This window comes from Liolophura sinensis, chromosome 12, assembly GCF_032854445.1.
Source record: "Liolophura sinensis isolate JHLJ2023 chromosome 12, CUHK_Ljap_v2, whole genome shotgun sequence".
Lineage (NCBI taxonomy): Eukaryota > Metazoa > Mollusca > Polyplacophora > Chitonida > Chitonidae > Liolophura > Liolophura sinensis.
In genome coordinates, this window is record NC_088306.1 from 11,498,281 (window position 1) to 11,514,278 (window position 15,998).

Genomic DNA, 15,998 nt, shown 5'->3' on the forward strand with positions numbered 1-15,998 from the left:
CAAACAACTGGTAACAGATAAAAGCTAACAGTTCTATTAACAATGGAAAAACTGCATTGCCTTAACTATATACAAAATAATAATTAAATTATAATAAATAAAAAAATAGATAAAAATAGTTATTATTATGCCGTTGTTTCACTTATACGACTCGGCTTAGGCCTATGAGTACATGGGGGTATCCTTGGCCAGGTACCTAACAGAACTCCTGAATTAAAGTCGTGCACGGCAAAGCCAGCGAGAAGTTTAAAACAAAATAAAATCGTGTTTGTTAATATCTATTTACAACAGACGCTGTGATTTTGTATGAAAAGATGAAAAAAAAATTCATAAATGGCAGCATTTTATAAAACCCATTTTGTATGACACATCTCAACTCGCGTTACTTTCCCCTGATTTCTCTACACAATAAATGCCAATCTAAAGGAATTATGCCTGAATTATGCCTGAAATTTGATAAAAGATTTTAATGACTGTCGATACATTTGCAGGTTTTTCGCCCTTGTTGACCGTCACTGCATCACAAACATCTGCTCGGCTAGTGTGGGACAATTTTCCTTCTTCTGGATCGGGCTTGTGTCTCGGGCACCCCTTGTCTCTGTTGTTGTAGTGCTTACCTTGCTTCCAACCACCTATCCGGAATCCGGCCTCCTGTTGATCCTCTCGATACTGGTTAATCTCATATTGTATATAGGGTTGTTAGCTTTTCGTTGGTTGATAGCGGGGGTCCTCTAGCTATATGGGCTGTTAGCTTTTCGTAGGTTGATAGCAGGGGTTCCTACAGCTATTTGAGTTGTTAACTTTTCGTGGGTTGATAGCAGGAGATCTTCTAGCTAGTTGAGTTGTTAGCTTTTCGTGGGTTAATAGCATGGGATCTTCTAGCTGTTTGAGTTGTTAATTTTTCATGGGTTGACAGCATGGGATCTTCTAGCTGTTTGAGATGTAAGCTTTTCGTGGGTTAATAGCATGGGATCTTCCAGCTGTTTGAGTTGTTAACTTTTCGTATGTTAATACCATGGGATCTTCCAGCTTTTTGAGTTGTTAGCTTTTCGTGGGTTAATAGCATGGGATCTTCCAGCTATTTCAGTTGTTAGCTTTTCGTGGGTTAATAGCATGGGATCTTCCAGCTATTTGAGTTGTTAGCTTTTCTTGGGTTGATAGCATGGGATCTTCCAGCTATTTGAGTTGTTAGCTTTTCGTGGGTTGATAGCAGGAGATCTTCCAGCTATTTGACGAGGTTCTCGCTTTTTACCTGTGACAAGCAGCTCGGCGAGCAACACAGTACAGATCTGTCAGTCGGTCTGTCGCTCGATCAAATGTTTGAATGGTCGTCGGTTTCCCCCCGGGTCCTGCCCAGTTTCCTCTCATCGCAATGCTGGCCCCCGTCGTATAAGTGGAATATTCTTGAGTACGGCGTAAGGCATTAATTGAATAATTAAATCAAATGTTTGACTTCACACATTTTTTTCGGACCATTCATTTGGCAAAGGTTCTTTGAGCAAGCCGACATGAACTTTTTCCAGAATTTCATGCCTATGGCTAAATTTCACTTGTTTCTGGTATATCTTCCGGCGGTACCTCTTTTCAAACATCTCAGCCTATATGTCATAAACCAACCAATTATTAAACACTAAGTTCAGAGAATCAGTAAACAGGATAAAATTTTGAGCTTTTTGTTGTGTTAGGGTTTTATTAAGTTGACTTATGATTAAGGCGTCCGCCTCAAAGTCGGGAGAGCAAGGAAACAGGGCTGGTTGGCCTGGTATCAGTATAATATGACTGGATGGGTTGTCATATCTGGTGTCTTCGGCAAGGTACATCAGTGGTGGCCCTACCTCCTGACTCGCCCTGTCACAAAAAGACACGGCCCATGTACACACACTCAATAACTCCTCGTTGTCATATGCCTGAAAAAACGTAACACCCCAAGAAAACGTAGCATACATGTACTAAGTGCTGGTTATAATCAACTTTAACTTATTTATTAACGTGTTGTGTAGATAACGATGATTGTGCCGTATGCCACCCAGAACGTCAACAAAGTCTGTAGCCACGTGGCCTCCGTAGAGAGGATTCACAGATTTACTCAGGTACCGTCAGTTTACTTGCCCACACCCCATTTACTTGTGTACAGCCTTTTTACTTCTGTACAGCATGTTTTCTTGTGTACAGCACGTTTACTTGCCCACACACCATTTACTTGTGTACAACACTTTTACATGTGTACAGCACGTTTTCTCGAGTACAGCATGTTTAGTTGTGTACAGCTCGTTTACTTGTGTACAGTTCGTTTACTTATGTACAGCCCGTTTATTCGTCCCCTACCCATTTACTTGTATACAGTCCGGCTTCTTGTGTACAGCACGGTTACTCGTCCACCACGTTTACTTGTGTACAGTACGTTTTCTTGTGTATGCGTTTACTTGTGTACAGCACGTTTACTTGTGTACAGCTCGTTTACTTATGTACAGCACGTTTAATCGTCCACTACCCATTTACTTTTGTACAGCACGTTTACTCGCCCGTTACCCATTTACTTGTGTACAGCCCGGTTTCTTGTGTACAGCCCGTTTTCTAGTGTACAGCACGTTTACTCGTCCACTACCCATTTATGTACAACACGTTTACTTGTCCACTACCCATTTACTTGTGTACAGCACGTTTACTCGTCCAGTACCCATTTACATGTGTACAGCACGTTTACTTGTGTACAGCATGTTTACTTGTGTACAGCACGTTTACTTGTGTACAGCACTTTTATTTGTGTACAGCACGTTTTCTTGTGTACAGCACGTTTACCTGAGTACAGTGCGTTTACTTGTGTACATCTCGTTTGCTTATGTACAGCACGTTTACTTGTTCACTACCCATTTACTTGTATACAGCACGTTTACTTGTGTACAGTATGTTTACTTGTATACGGTGTGTTTGCCCAACTCATATACTGAGATACAGTAGGCCTATCTTCACTCAGGTATAACTCGTTTACTCAGCCTGCTTACCGTGGCATAGTCGGTTTACTCAAACGAAGTATGTTTACTCAGCCGATGTGTTTTTACTCAGACGAAGTGTATTTACTCAGGCGAAATCTGATCTCTGCCTGATATAATGGAACTTATGGGATAGAAACAATGCTGCTAGCTACCAACATGAAACAAGATTTAAAAAAAAAAAAAGAAAAACGAAACAAAGGACAAATCAAAAGCAAGCAGAGAAATAAGAGAATTTTACTGGTGTGAATAAATGTGCCACGTTTATTTTCATTCAACACATTTGAGAATCATTTAGCCCACGTACGATTTTCCTTCCCTTGTTATTCTCTCTACGATAGTACATTATGCAGTGATATGTTATTTTAATTATTTATTGCTAATAGGCAATACCTCAGGAGAAAACGTCCCACAACAAGCCGGTCAAGTCTTTAGAACATTGGCCATTGTTTGGAGAAATCACCTTTCGGAATGTGGTTCTACGTTACAAACCAACGATGACGCCAACACTGAAACACGCGACATTCCACGTGAAAGCACGAGAAAAGATAGGAGTAGTCGGTCGATCAGGGGCTGGTGAGATAATGCAGGAATTTATCATTAACGGATACAATCAAACTAAGTGATACCAGCTGTGATAAATTTAGACGCTGCTAGGGCTGAAGTCACTTGGCTTTGGAGTTTTAAACACTTTGTCAGGAATTCGGGAGTTCACGTAAGTTCGTCCAAGACAACGTCGGGGCTCTCGGGAAAAACCCGGCTAAAAGGCGTGATTCTAGGATCGAATTTAATATCCATCTTGGGGGCCTCCGCGTCTCAGTTGGTTAGCACGCCAGCGCAGCGTTATGACCCAGGAGCCTCTTACCAATGCTGTGGCTGTGCGTTCAAGTCCAGCTCATGCAGGCTTCCTCTCCGGCCATTTGTGTGAGGGTCTACCAACATCCTGTGGATCGTCGTGGGTTTCCCCCGGGCTCTGTCTGGTTTCCTTCCACCACAATGCTGGCATCTATCGTATAAGTCAAATATTCTTGAATACGGCGTAAAACATAAATAAATAAATAAATAATATCCATCTTGTATAGTCGTGTCTGTCGGCTAACCCGAGCCCTTATAGCGGCCACCGTAAAATTACGTCTTCTAGCCGCATTAATTTGCGAGAACCCCCAGTTATCACGCCTAAATCCGACCAATTTGCAGGACTCCTGAAATGCCGATAGGGCAGAAAAGATATTGTGGACAACCTAAAAAATTTCATGAAAAGGCTACCCCCAAACGTGGGAAGGCCTGACATCAAGATGGTCGTGGGTTCCCCCCAGGTTCTGCCCGCTTTTCTCCCACCATAATGCTGGTTGTATGCTGGCGGTATAAGTGAAATATTCTTGAGTACGGCGTAAAACACCAATCAAATAAATAAATAGCTACTATTGGGAGGTACCATCAAAGTTATCTGCGCTTGAATTAAACATAGTTTGTCTACATTTTCAACAAACCCAATAAAGCAGTAGTTAAATAAATAAAAGCCTTATTCCATCAGGGAAATCATCGATCATCTCCGCGTTGCTAAGACTGGTGGAACTGGATGAAGGAAGCATCGTCATCGATAACGTAGACATCTCCAGGATCGGTCTGTCAGAACTCCGCTCGAAGATTTTCCTGCTGCCACAAGACCCTGCCATATTTAAGGGAACCATAAGGTATCTCTTCCTATTTTCGTTAATTAACGATACATACATGGGTAAACTTACATCAGCTTCTTCCCGTCATGTAGGGTTGATGTACATAAGTGCAATGATTTATTTCGTGTTATGTCCGTATCTATAGATTAATAAAGGGGATGCAGTACCCTGCAATTCATTGCTAGCTGTGACAAATTTGAAATTAATTATAATATTACGTAATCTTGTAATCTGGAGGAAATTATGAAAGCTTGTGGGTTATGAAAAGTGTATACGAACATTCCTCTTAACCTGTGCCAGCCAAAAGTAGTGGTTCTTAGGCCCATAAAGACGATGTTCGCATTTAGCAGGCTTGGTTGCGGCCCTACATCAGGAAGATTATCAAGTTCGTGGTGCGGTGATTTCCAACACCTGTAAACATGACCACTATAGTGTGAGTGAAATGCATCTTGGTTGCGCCTTAAAACATAGGCCAAAAAATGTATAAGTAGGTTAGCGGATTAAGACCTTTTTACTATTAGTGTACGTTAGAGCATTGTCATCATACCTACATACATATATCACTTAGCGCATAAAGGTATTCCAAACACTGCCGCCTATTCTGTCCCATAAATTATAACAACGTCTCTTTAATATTATCAATGGTTTGAATTTTTAGATCAAATCTTGATCCATTTGAAGAGAAAAGCGATTTAGAGATTTGGGAGGCATTGGCAATGTGTCATCTTTTGCACAAGGTACGAGTTGGGTAACTCAAAATATGTTGTATGGCAACATAGAACAGGCCCTAATGTTTTTATTTCTCATATTTGATTTGTAACGTGGCTTATGTGTACATATAAGAAAAATGTCGGACTCATTAGGTAAAGAGACAAAACTGATAAATGTAGGGAAATATATGAGTATGACCTACACTTTAATCACGATGTTTGGATAATAAGCTTTCTGTCACGTTCGTGAGGGTTTATCTTTTACCTCCCAAAGCGTAACGGTTTACACCACCCATAACAATGATCACGGGCGCATGTATAAGTGCGTTAAATAGTAATGAAATAAATATTTTATATTTGTATATATATTTTAACATACGATCAAACATACCTGATTACCTTTCCAGATCCGTGCACTTCCGAGTGGGTTGTCACACTCCGTCATGGGAGGTAACTCCACGCTTTCTATGGGAGAAAAACAACTCGTGGGTCTCACCAGGGCCGTCTTACAACGTTCACAGGTAATGCTGATGTTCTCATGTTAATATGGCAGGCGTTTGATTCTTTCTACGCACGTGTCTCAAATTTGGCACATTTCACGAATACTTATAACACAAGAAGTACTTGTTTCACATATTCACTATATAGGTCATTCCTTGTATATATATATATATATATATATATATATATATATATATATATATATATATATATATATATATATATATATATACGTATATGTACGCTATGAGTTCAAGTCCAGCTCATGCTGGCTTCCTCTCTGGCCGTACGTGGGAAGGTCTGACAGCAACCTGCAGATGGTCGTGGGTTTCCCCCGGGCTCTGCCCGGTTTCCACCCACCCAAGGACAATGAGTATAAGGTAGTCGATAACTGCAAGTTTTGCTGTCACCTCTATTATTTCCCGTGCAGTGGAGGGTCTCGATGTCGTTTCATTGTGACGTACGCGTTTTTCACAGTGTGTTTGTATCATCAGCGAAACTCACTTTTAACTCTTGCTTTTGTTGTAGAAAGTGAACAGAGTTTAACACTGATTTATTATGTTTTTTTCACATGTATTTCTCCAGTTTATGTCAGGTACGTAAAAACATACGAAGTGAAGCGCCGAGGTATACAGAATTGTAATATACTGCTTCAGTTTCATAGCTGTACGAGGGTTCAGTAATAATAATGAAGTCGTGCCATCATCACGTAAATGTAAATCCGAAATCTTTTACATTTACGTGCTGATGCCTGGACTTCATTATTATTATACAATTGGTTTTTTTTTTGGTTTTTTTTTTTTGGTTTTTTTTTTGGGTTAATGCTTCGGCTTTTTTATCAAATGTTAAAGAGTTTATAACCTTATGTGTCCCTTGTGTAACCTTGTGTTTCACCCTACATGATTAATTTTGAGTGCATTTTTATGGACCGAGCACATACTTCTCACCTCATTTGTCTACCATTAAAGTGTAGAGCTCTTCTAGTACTTTCTCCCCTTACTCAAGGGGTCACATAAACGTGTTGTAATAATATATCCATCACTATAATCTGGTCAGGAAGCTATGGCGCTGACATACGCTTAACTGAACCCTTATCCCTGATTGTCACATCGATTAGAAGTCCATCAAAGGGTATTTATCAGGCGGAGGGCTTCACTTGACAGAGGGACATAGCGTGTTGCACAAATATATTTGATGTTGATTTGCAGTCGTGACATGACGTCCTCTACCAACGGCAGGTGCCCTGGAATAAATTCTTCAAACGTTCCTTTTGAGATCGAGTTTTCATCCATCAAACGATTCTGATGACTTCAAAGGAGCAGTTTTAATAATTAATACTGGATAATGTCAGATACTGTATTTGTTATCTCAATTTATGAGGAATCAGCGCATTGTAGTTTTACACGAAGGTCAAATTTGATTATACTTTTATATTTTGACTCTTATGTTCTCACGCACATTGTCGGATCAATTACTGTCTTGTAATTACAGTTTCATCTAAAAAAAACGAGATAACTAATTGTATGGTAGCCGCTAGAGGACATATCGCCGCCTCACTACCTTCATATAACAGGACGAGACAGCGAGACAACGGACGTCGCTACTAACAGCCACGCTTCCTCGATCGCAGCCTTGCTATCTCGTTAGTGGATGTGGGTACTGCACATGACTACAGCAGCTCTTAGCAGCTCCGCGCTAGCCTAATTACATTTATGACAACTGTCCAAAATGATAGCATTTACCTTTTCGATTTCCTTAAATTACGTCACCGTTGTTTAAATAAAAACGATTGAAAGCAAAAAAGCTTTTGCCTGTTTTCCACTGATTGATAGTATAATAACAATACGATTATAAGCTTCCGTTGGATACTAACGGCATCCACGATCAAGCACTGGATATACATGTAACTCAATAGCGGCCCGGGGGCTAATTGTAATGGAAAGCATTTGGTTAGTAATGAAAAATGTACACATCTCAAAGGACCGTATGTTTTTATGTTTCCGATGGAAACGTGTATACTTTAGATAAAACATATTATGATGATTGTTACCCCATCATATATTCATACTTAGCCCTGAAATCGTTACATCATGTTTTCTGATTAACCGCTTTGAATTGTTGCATTTGCATGTACATTGTAAATACTTATCTGAAACTCCGGGTTTTTTTGTTGTTTTTTTTTTTTTTTTTTTTTTGGCTATGCAGCTGTCGTGATGATGTTCAGGGCTACAGAACAGGTTTATTAAAATCCTGGAGTAATTCTGATGTCATATGGCCCCTGAGGTCCGGGAATAATAGAGAGTGTAAGTCGACAAGAACACAAACTTTTGTCTGTTTTCCTCCTTAAAATGAAACTTTTTTCGTCCGAGCTTCATTGAATCACGTGACTGGAAATTTTTTTTTTCACAATAGTTATTAATAATAGCATTAATAATACCAAAAATACCAATAATTTACGGTAGGACTTTCAAATGCAGTGTCTATCGCCTGTAATTGTATACATCCACTAGTTTTTAATCCATGTAATCTACAATTTTTTCGTTTCTGGCAATGCCGAGTGTAGTCGACTGGCAGCTACGCCAATTACGTTTGGGGTAATTCAGACGTTATGGTCTTCTTATTCCTGAACATTTATGTTGTTGGAAAGTTTGAATTACTTCAAGATTAACTGAAACCTGCGTTGTGTTTGACATCTGTATAATGTTGAGGACAGCGCATTCGAAAAGGCCGAGATTTAGGTTATTGAATGGAAGATTACAGATCAGTATTTAGGAAACAGAGCAACTTTAGCCGTGAAGAATCAAACAGATCCCAGTCTGTGATTCACAGCGACAACTACAAATGGCCATATTTTGAGTAGCTGATTCGGGAAGGGAACTGTCTGCCATTTTGAAAATGTCGTCTGGCCGATGTGACGTAAATCAAAGGTCATGACCCTAACACTTATTTTAAGATACATGTGAATTATCGCAAAGGGGAGGTAATCCAGCTGTCATAATGTTGACAGTCGGTAATTGTCAGAGTATTATACAGTTATATTATATTATACAGCCTTGCCACCTAATTGGTGAAGCAGATTTGTTTGTGTTGTTCATTAACTTTTTAAAATGCTAATTTCGGGAAGGAAAAATTGGAATATAATTTGGTGCACATCAATTAATAGATTAAACGATAACTGATTGGCTACACAATATTATTTTTCCAAGAAAAGAGCCAAATTCGTGCTGTTATTTGTTAAGAACCCGCAGCCTTAGCTCAAAGGATTACCTTCTAAAAGGCTCTCTCTTGAGTTGTAATCACTGAAAACGTGCTATATTTACCAATGAAATGTACTCTTAAGTCGTCCAAATTTACACAGTTATCTTATTTCTTTCTTTATCTTGAAAATGATTAAATCCAGCATGGATTGATGAAGACAGCACGTGGCAGTGACTAATCTGCCATATTCAAACTGGCACCCGGGCGCGGGTAGAGCTGTCCGGTAATCAGGAAATGTCAGTAAGGAAGGCTGACGTGTCGATTAACTTAGACAAAATGGCCGCTCCGTCATCTAAAAGCAATTCCATTATGGAGTGTCAATATGCTTACCACATAGAGATGTATTGCCTTGGAGTCAGGACGTAGACACATTGTTAGGTAAGGAAGGTAGAGAAGGCAAATTATAAAAGATTCTTATCTTTGATTAAGTACTTTACAATTTATAGACATTTTACCTGCCTAGTTTCAGTAGGGGTTTGATCCGAGAAGGTCATGTGTCGTTCAGAGCTACTCTGAACCTAGCGCTATGCGTCGAACAGATCACCATATACTCTGTGTCTCTTTTCACATGCCGCTTGTATATTCAGATGTCTTTAAAACCACTCATAGTCACAACCGTACGGTATTGTCTTTCGCTTGTGACACTTCACACCACAAGGTCTACATGCCGATATGTTGGAAATGTCCTTATTTACCTTATGTTAAAATTCATCAGCTTATCTGCGACACTTAGCATTTATATCCCTTTTTTTTAAAAAATGACACATGTATAAGATTTAATGCACAGTAGACACTAACTGAATGCATGGTCGAAAAAAAACATCCGCGCAGCCACAAAATCCTGTTCCATAAAATGTCGTCATTCTGAAAGCCATGTGACCTTGCAACAGCTTGAGACTTGGATGTTGATTCTGTCACAAAAACAAACTCAGTCGTGTATAGTATAGATCTTCTTATTGCGTGAGGTATTGCTGTGAGAAAACAGAGTACTCACTGATTAATTCATGATGGATGTAACTTTAGACCAACCAGAAGGCTACACACAATTTAAAGCCCCTCCCATTAATCGTCATGGCACTTCTTTTTGAATAATTGTGGCGTCACCCGAGAGAATGGAGTCTTGGGCAGGAAAACAGGCCTATGGATCTCACTTCATTGTTTGCAGATAATGTGCAGTTATATAATGATATATTCCTTTATATAACAAGATTACATGACCTGTAACTTACAGAGATTAATGTTATAATTTGAGATAGAGAAGAGATTGCGTTATGCATGTATCAACTACAGTGTTTATAAGCGAATCTTCACTCTGTCCTTCGATAAAACGGACAACAGTAATACAATTTGTTTATAATTCCACACCGGATGAATGGAACAGTTTTTGTTGTTTCGCTTTAAAGTTATGTCATTCATTACATTATTAAATTATATACTTAATTGAACAGTGGCAATAACACATTGATGTATTTTTTTAACGCTTGATACAAATGTATGTCTTTCATTCGTTCTGTTGTATTTATCGATAGGAAACAACGTTTCTTTTATGTTCCACCATTAGCCTATCACTATGTCAGTATGACCGCTCAGGGTGGATGGAATCTCAATAAACCTCACAAAAAGTGAACCAAAAAGCTTTTGCACATTTAGAAAGGCCCCATGTGTCACCATTTTTAATGCGTCACAAAAATCAGTTAATCAGTCACAGTTTTTGTCTGTTTAATTCGTCCAAGGATTGTCCCTAATAGCAAGACAGTGTGCTTTCTCGACCATGGTTCGTATTAAATATTTGCTTAAGTAACAGAAATGCTTTTCTCTTTATCACCTTGGATGCACAGGCATCCTTAAACTCACAGAGGTAACAAACGCTAACGAGAAGATACACGTGTACCGCGCAGAACTTGATGACTCGGGTTTCTTTCACCCTTTGAATATCAGGGCTGCAAAAGTTGACTTTACCACCAGAAACTATTATGGAAACCTTATAGATGCAATTGTTGTAGACATTCAGATTTCATATGGACAACGTAATGCAAACAAAATAGATTGCTGGCTTGTTTATGTAGGTATATCGCTAATGTTTTAGATTCGCGCTTGTATTGTTGACATGAATAGGTAGCATGCGACGCATTGTTGATACATTGCTATGTGCAAATATATAGTTAGACCTGGTATTCAGACTTAAACTTTTGTGCGCATTCTGTGTGTGTTGAGAGTAAACTGCGATTTACTAATATTAAAGTTTAATGTGGTTTTAATGCACTTGAATTGTGACTTAAGTGCGTTGCAAATCTGTCAGTACAATAACATAATGGTTTGCACAAGCATTACGTCCCCGATGCATCGAGATCATTTGTTCAAAACAGATATCGGCAATGCCAATGCGTCTCTGCGTGTGAATTGACAGAAAAATTAGCCAGGCGATATTAGCGCCTCTCCAGTGCTTAGACCAAGTTATGCGTAGTATGCAGATGATTGAAAAACTGCAAGACTTTTCGACTTACCAATTATGACAGATCGACTTAAGCTAACAATTAAAACTTCATTAAACAAAGCCATCATATGAGTTCCGCCAACCGAGAAAGACAGTCTTGTCTTGTCAGTCATTCGGATAAGAGCGACTTGTTTGTTCAACCGTTGTTGTTGTTTTACCATAACGATCAGATGTACCCCATGATTTGATTGGATTCGGTATTCTTTATTATTCATAAGGGTATAATGGTTGTTATGTGTTCTAACCTTTACATCAGAAAGATTAGTGAAACTCAGGGCAATAACAATACACGATGGCAGAAGTCTGTTGTTACAAAGCTTGTTACAATTATGATTGCATAGAGCTAATAATTCTTCTTGTTTCTACATGAATCCATCCGCTCCCAAAAGATAAAATTTCCCGTACAAATAGAAATCTGGAAGTGAACTCTTCGATATGTACTGTTAGGTTGCTGAAGAAAATAACAAAAATGGTAAAAAAGCTATTCCGTAACTTATTGCCAGAATATTTGGAGCTTTTTTCTTACTGGATCTGGTGCAGACAGCCCCTAGCCTTCTTACTTATGGTACAATGTTGGGCAGGGATGGAACCCTAAATACTAGAAAAGGAATTGATATTCTTTTCATACAATGAAATTATAATAATAAGCTATGAGTTTAATAACCACAAAATAATAAAGGGTGTAGGTTCAAATCCGACTATAGACGGGGAGTTCGTAGTGTCTCTCGCCCTCAGAGTTTACGCAATCTTGACGACTGTTCGCCTTCCACCAATATGGCGTGTGTGGAAAGTTCGTCATAACTTGACCATGGGCATTCGTTTAACTCCTTTAATCTACCCATAAAACTGATCGTCATAGTATAAATGAAATTCTTTGCCTTTTCGCTTAGTCAGTCAAATTATACTGAAGCCAAAGAATCCGTTAGAAGATTGTTTTTTCTTTTCAAAGTCGTGCATTGTGTAAGGGTCGTACTTCCAAACACAAACTTTAGGATACGTGTCTAACAGTAGAGGTAGACTCCTTGGGATAATAAGCTAATTTATCTAAAAGTTAGTGGGATCTCCGGTTTCCAGGAGATTTCCAGTGGTCACTGAGATTTCCAGTGGCCACTGACCAAACAGGTCGCAATGTTTAACCCTGCCTTTTCCGCGGTTGCGGCTTTATGTGAGTAGGTACATCAGTCACCTGATGCAGGGCGGGGTTTCCTTGGGGTCCGGCTCTGTACCACATGTCACGATTCCTTTATATTTTTTAAGTGTGTGTTTTTAATTTTTTCCACTTTTGCAGTCGGAGTTTTTCTTATTTTTAAGCAGCCACCCCACCCCCCACCCCCCCAAAAAGAGAAAAACTCCCATTGGAAAGAAAGGGAAAAACTCCCACGAAAAGATCTCGGACACCGACATAATAAACCAATCGGATTACGTTTTACCAATGTTTTTACCAATGTGAGTTTATTTTTTACAGTTTTTTTTTTAATTGAATGCAGTAAAATGTTTGAACTGTATAGCTGACACCGTACTCTGACGTCACATTACCATTTGTGTTTTTGCACAAAGATTTCAGCTGTCTGTAAGTCAGAAGTAATTTCGTAGCTGTGACCGGACTCTGGGGGCGTACATGATCAAGGTGCTTGCCTGTCCATCGCGTGGTCACGTGAGACTTTAAGGAACAACTGCGAAGGACCAAATGTACATCGATAGGTATCTTATATAAAGTGTAAAAAGCATACATTTATATTTGTGATGTTGTGATGTTGCACAACCGATACATCGCAGATGAAAGACAGTAAAATCGCGCCATTAAAGAAATCGATAGCGCCGGCATGTTATTAATTTCAACCAATTAGGCGCCAGTTACTTTCATAACCCGATGGTGCATCAGTCTCTGCTGACGTCATGCGAACACTGTTTTGCCCTTTAGCCGTATGCTCATGGTGTATCCCATGGCCACGTAAGAATTCCAGATTAAAAGATAATTTATAGCGATACCAATCACATCAGAACAAAATGGCTGTGTCCCATTGGGTCATTTTCCATCTTTCTTTTCCATAATAATGGTAAACTATTTGTTGGCATTTCTATTCAAGTTTTTTCTGACCCATCCTCAATACGCCTTTTATTCAGATTATGCTTTTGGATGAAGCCACGGCGTCTGTGGATCCGCACACAGAGTCACTGATACAGGACACACTGCGCACCGTTTTCGCAAGATCCACCATGCTGATTGTTGCTCATCGCCTCAAGACCGTCATGCACTGCGACAAAATCATGGTGGTCAGCGAAGGACAAGTAAGTTGGGTTTTGTGATAACTGACATTTGATAACTGTAATTGTCCGAGTTTCGGCTTGAGGGCGATAAGTTTTAAATTGAGAGCGAGACTCCACTGGTGACGAAATAATCTCTTTGGAAGAGAAATTAATATCTGAATCCCATAGCAATAATGGGAAACCTTCCCCAACTTTGGACAAAAGCTTTGTAGTGTATAGCTCTTTTATAATAAATAAAGCAACACTACGTAGTACTCCTCTATTTAAAAAGAAAAATAGTACGTCTCTTGTGTTTCTTTGTTTCTTGCATTCATGACATGGCTTAAATACTACCTACCTGTCTTAAAAAAGGATTTTTTCTTTATTCATTCATCATATTCGTTTTCCATTTCAGGTCATAGAATTTGACACACCGAGCAACTTGCTGAAATACAACTCCCATTTCAAGAGGCTTTGGGACTCAAGTGATAACAAGGATGATGACTAGTTTTGATTCTCTAAACAATCCGTAGTAAACGGTCGATATCAGTCCAACATCGATCCTTCTGGAATGAAGCTTGATATTCGTACTAACATCTACTAAGAAACCGATCTCAGAGTGTTTTGACTCTCCTATCTCATTCAAGTCAAATCTGGTAGCTACCACCTGCACTGACCTGTCGCTGACTAGATCTGAAGGTTAACACGTGTTCGAAAGCATGTCCATCCGCGTGCGAACGGTGGCCGTGCTCGTCTTTTCGTCTCGCGACACGCGACACGATAACGGTGGCATTCGCACGCGACTTGCACAATCCTCGTGCCGCGGGTCGCGACAAGCCGGGAGCGGGACGAAATGTCCTCATCTGGCTTCCATTGAATATAGAAAACTAACTGAACAGAATTAGATTAACATTTTCAATTATGTTCTTGGATAGATTTGGATGCCAAATATTGGAAAAATAATTATATCCTGGCGGTAATCTGCTCTGAACACGCTTTAAAGTCATCTTCAAAGATAAGTACCTCTGCCGTGCTGTAAGGCGATTTTGCACGGGATGTCACTCAGCAGTGTTATAATGATGTAACTGGAAAACTGCACATGGGCGAAGGCACCAAGGGTAATCCAGTGGATATTATGAAAGCAGACCAATTGACTGACGAGGTGAATAGTGCAATGGCACGTGCGGTGGAAGGGGAAGACGCAGTTGACAGCGAGATGACAAAACCCTGTTGCCAGAATGTGGCTGTCATATTCTATATAAGCCTTTGTAAAATCGATTTTGTTGATTTAATTTAACACTCGGTCACAATCTTCCAGGGTTTCCTTAATTTATTTCCTGGGGTATATTTCATCAATGATGATTTGGGAATAATGTTATATGACCTTTAGACCGCAAGATCAAAGATGGCAATCCTCAACAAAGCGGACTATTCGGTGGCTTAGCAATTGTCTCTTAGGCTTTGTTCTCGATTTTCTGCACTTGCTAATCAGTTTTATCTGAACGGAATATGGAAACCACGTTTTTCATGGATCAAATCTGAAAGGTCAGTGTACAAGACAATTTAGACCTGGCCTTACTGCAAATATGTGGCATTCAACCATCTATCTGATACCAACAGGGAAACGGAAACAGTTCTAACCTGATGGTTTAGGAACCCAAATTCATTAAAGTAACTACGATGCTAAACGATGCGTAATAATGTGTTCAAAAATTGCTGTCTGGAAATTCTGAGAATACTTTGCTAAACAAATAGACTCTTCTTACATGCGTGACGCAGCCTACATGCGAGGAAAATATTGGATAGGGCATGCCATTGTCTTCGGCGTTGTCCATCGGAAGATGAATGTGTAATCGATCCGGAATCCAGAATCTGAAAAACTTGCAAAGCTTTGCCCGATTGAGAGCCATGTCCCTTCGTGGAGAAAAATATTTAAATGGAGCGAAAGCTAAGTCGGTTTGCTTTAATTTCATGATAAACGCAGTGTGGCTTGGTTAAACCGGAAGACGGGGAATTCAACACGCCTTTCAGCAGGAATTACATGTACTTTCAATCCTGAGCTAATTCATCCCCCCCACCCCCCCCCCCCCCCCCACCCCACCCGCTCCCTCAAAAAAAGAAA

At 39.6% G+C, this 15,998-nt stretch overlaps 1 protein-coding gene across 1 annotated transcript in view; it reads left to right on the top strand.

Annotated features, from left to right (window-relative positions):
* Window positions 1-14,384, top strand: part of LOC135479689 (ATP-binding cassette sub-family C member 5-like) — a 30,781-nt gene extending 16,397 nt beyond the window's left edge. The window contains exons 16-23 of the mRNA XM_064759593.1: window positions 492-672; window positions 2,001-2,090; window positions 3,377-3,566; window positions 4,525-4,684; window positions 5,325-5,403; window positions 5,784-5,897; window positions 13,754-13,918; window positions 14,292-14,384. Coding sequence (XP_064615663.1) covers window positions 492-672; window positions 2,001-2,090; window positions 3,377-3,566; window positions 4,525-4,684; window positions 5,325-5,403; window positions 5,784-5,897; window positions 13,754-13,918; window positions 14,292-14,384 — 1,072 coding nt within the window. The remainder of the gene's footprint in view (window positions 1-491; window positions 673-2,000; window positions 2,091-3,376; window positions 3,567-4,524; window positions 4,685-5,324; window positions 5,404-5,783; window positions 5,898-13,753; window positions 13,919-14,291) is intronic.
* Window positions 14,385-15,998: the final 1,614 nt, after the last annotated feature.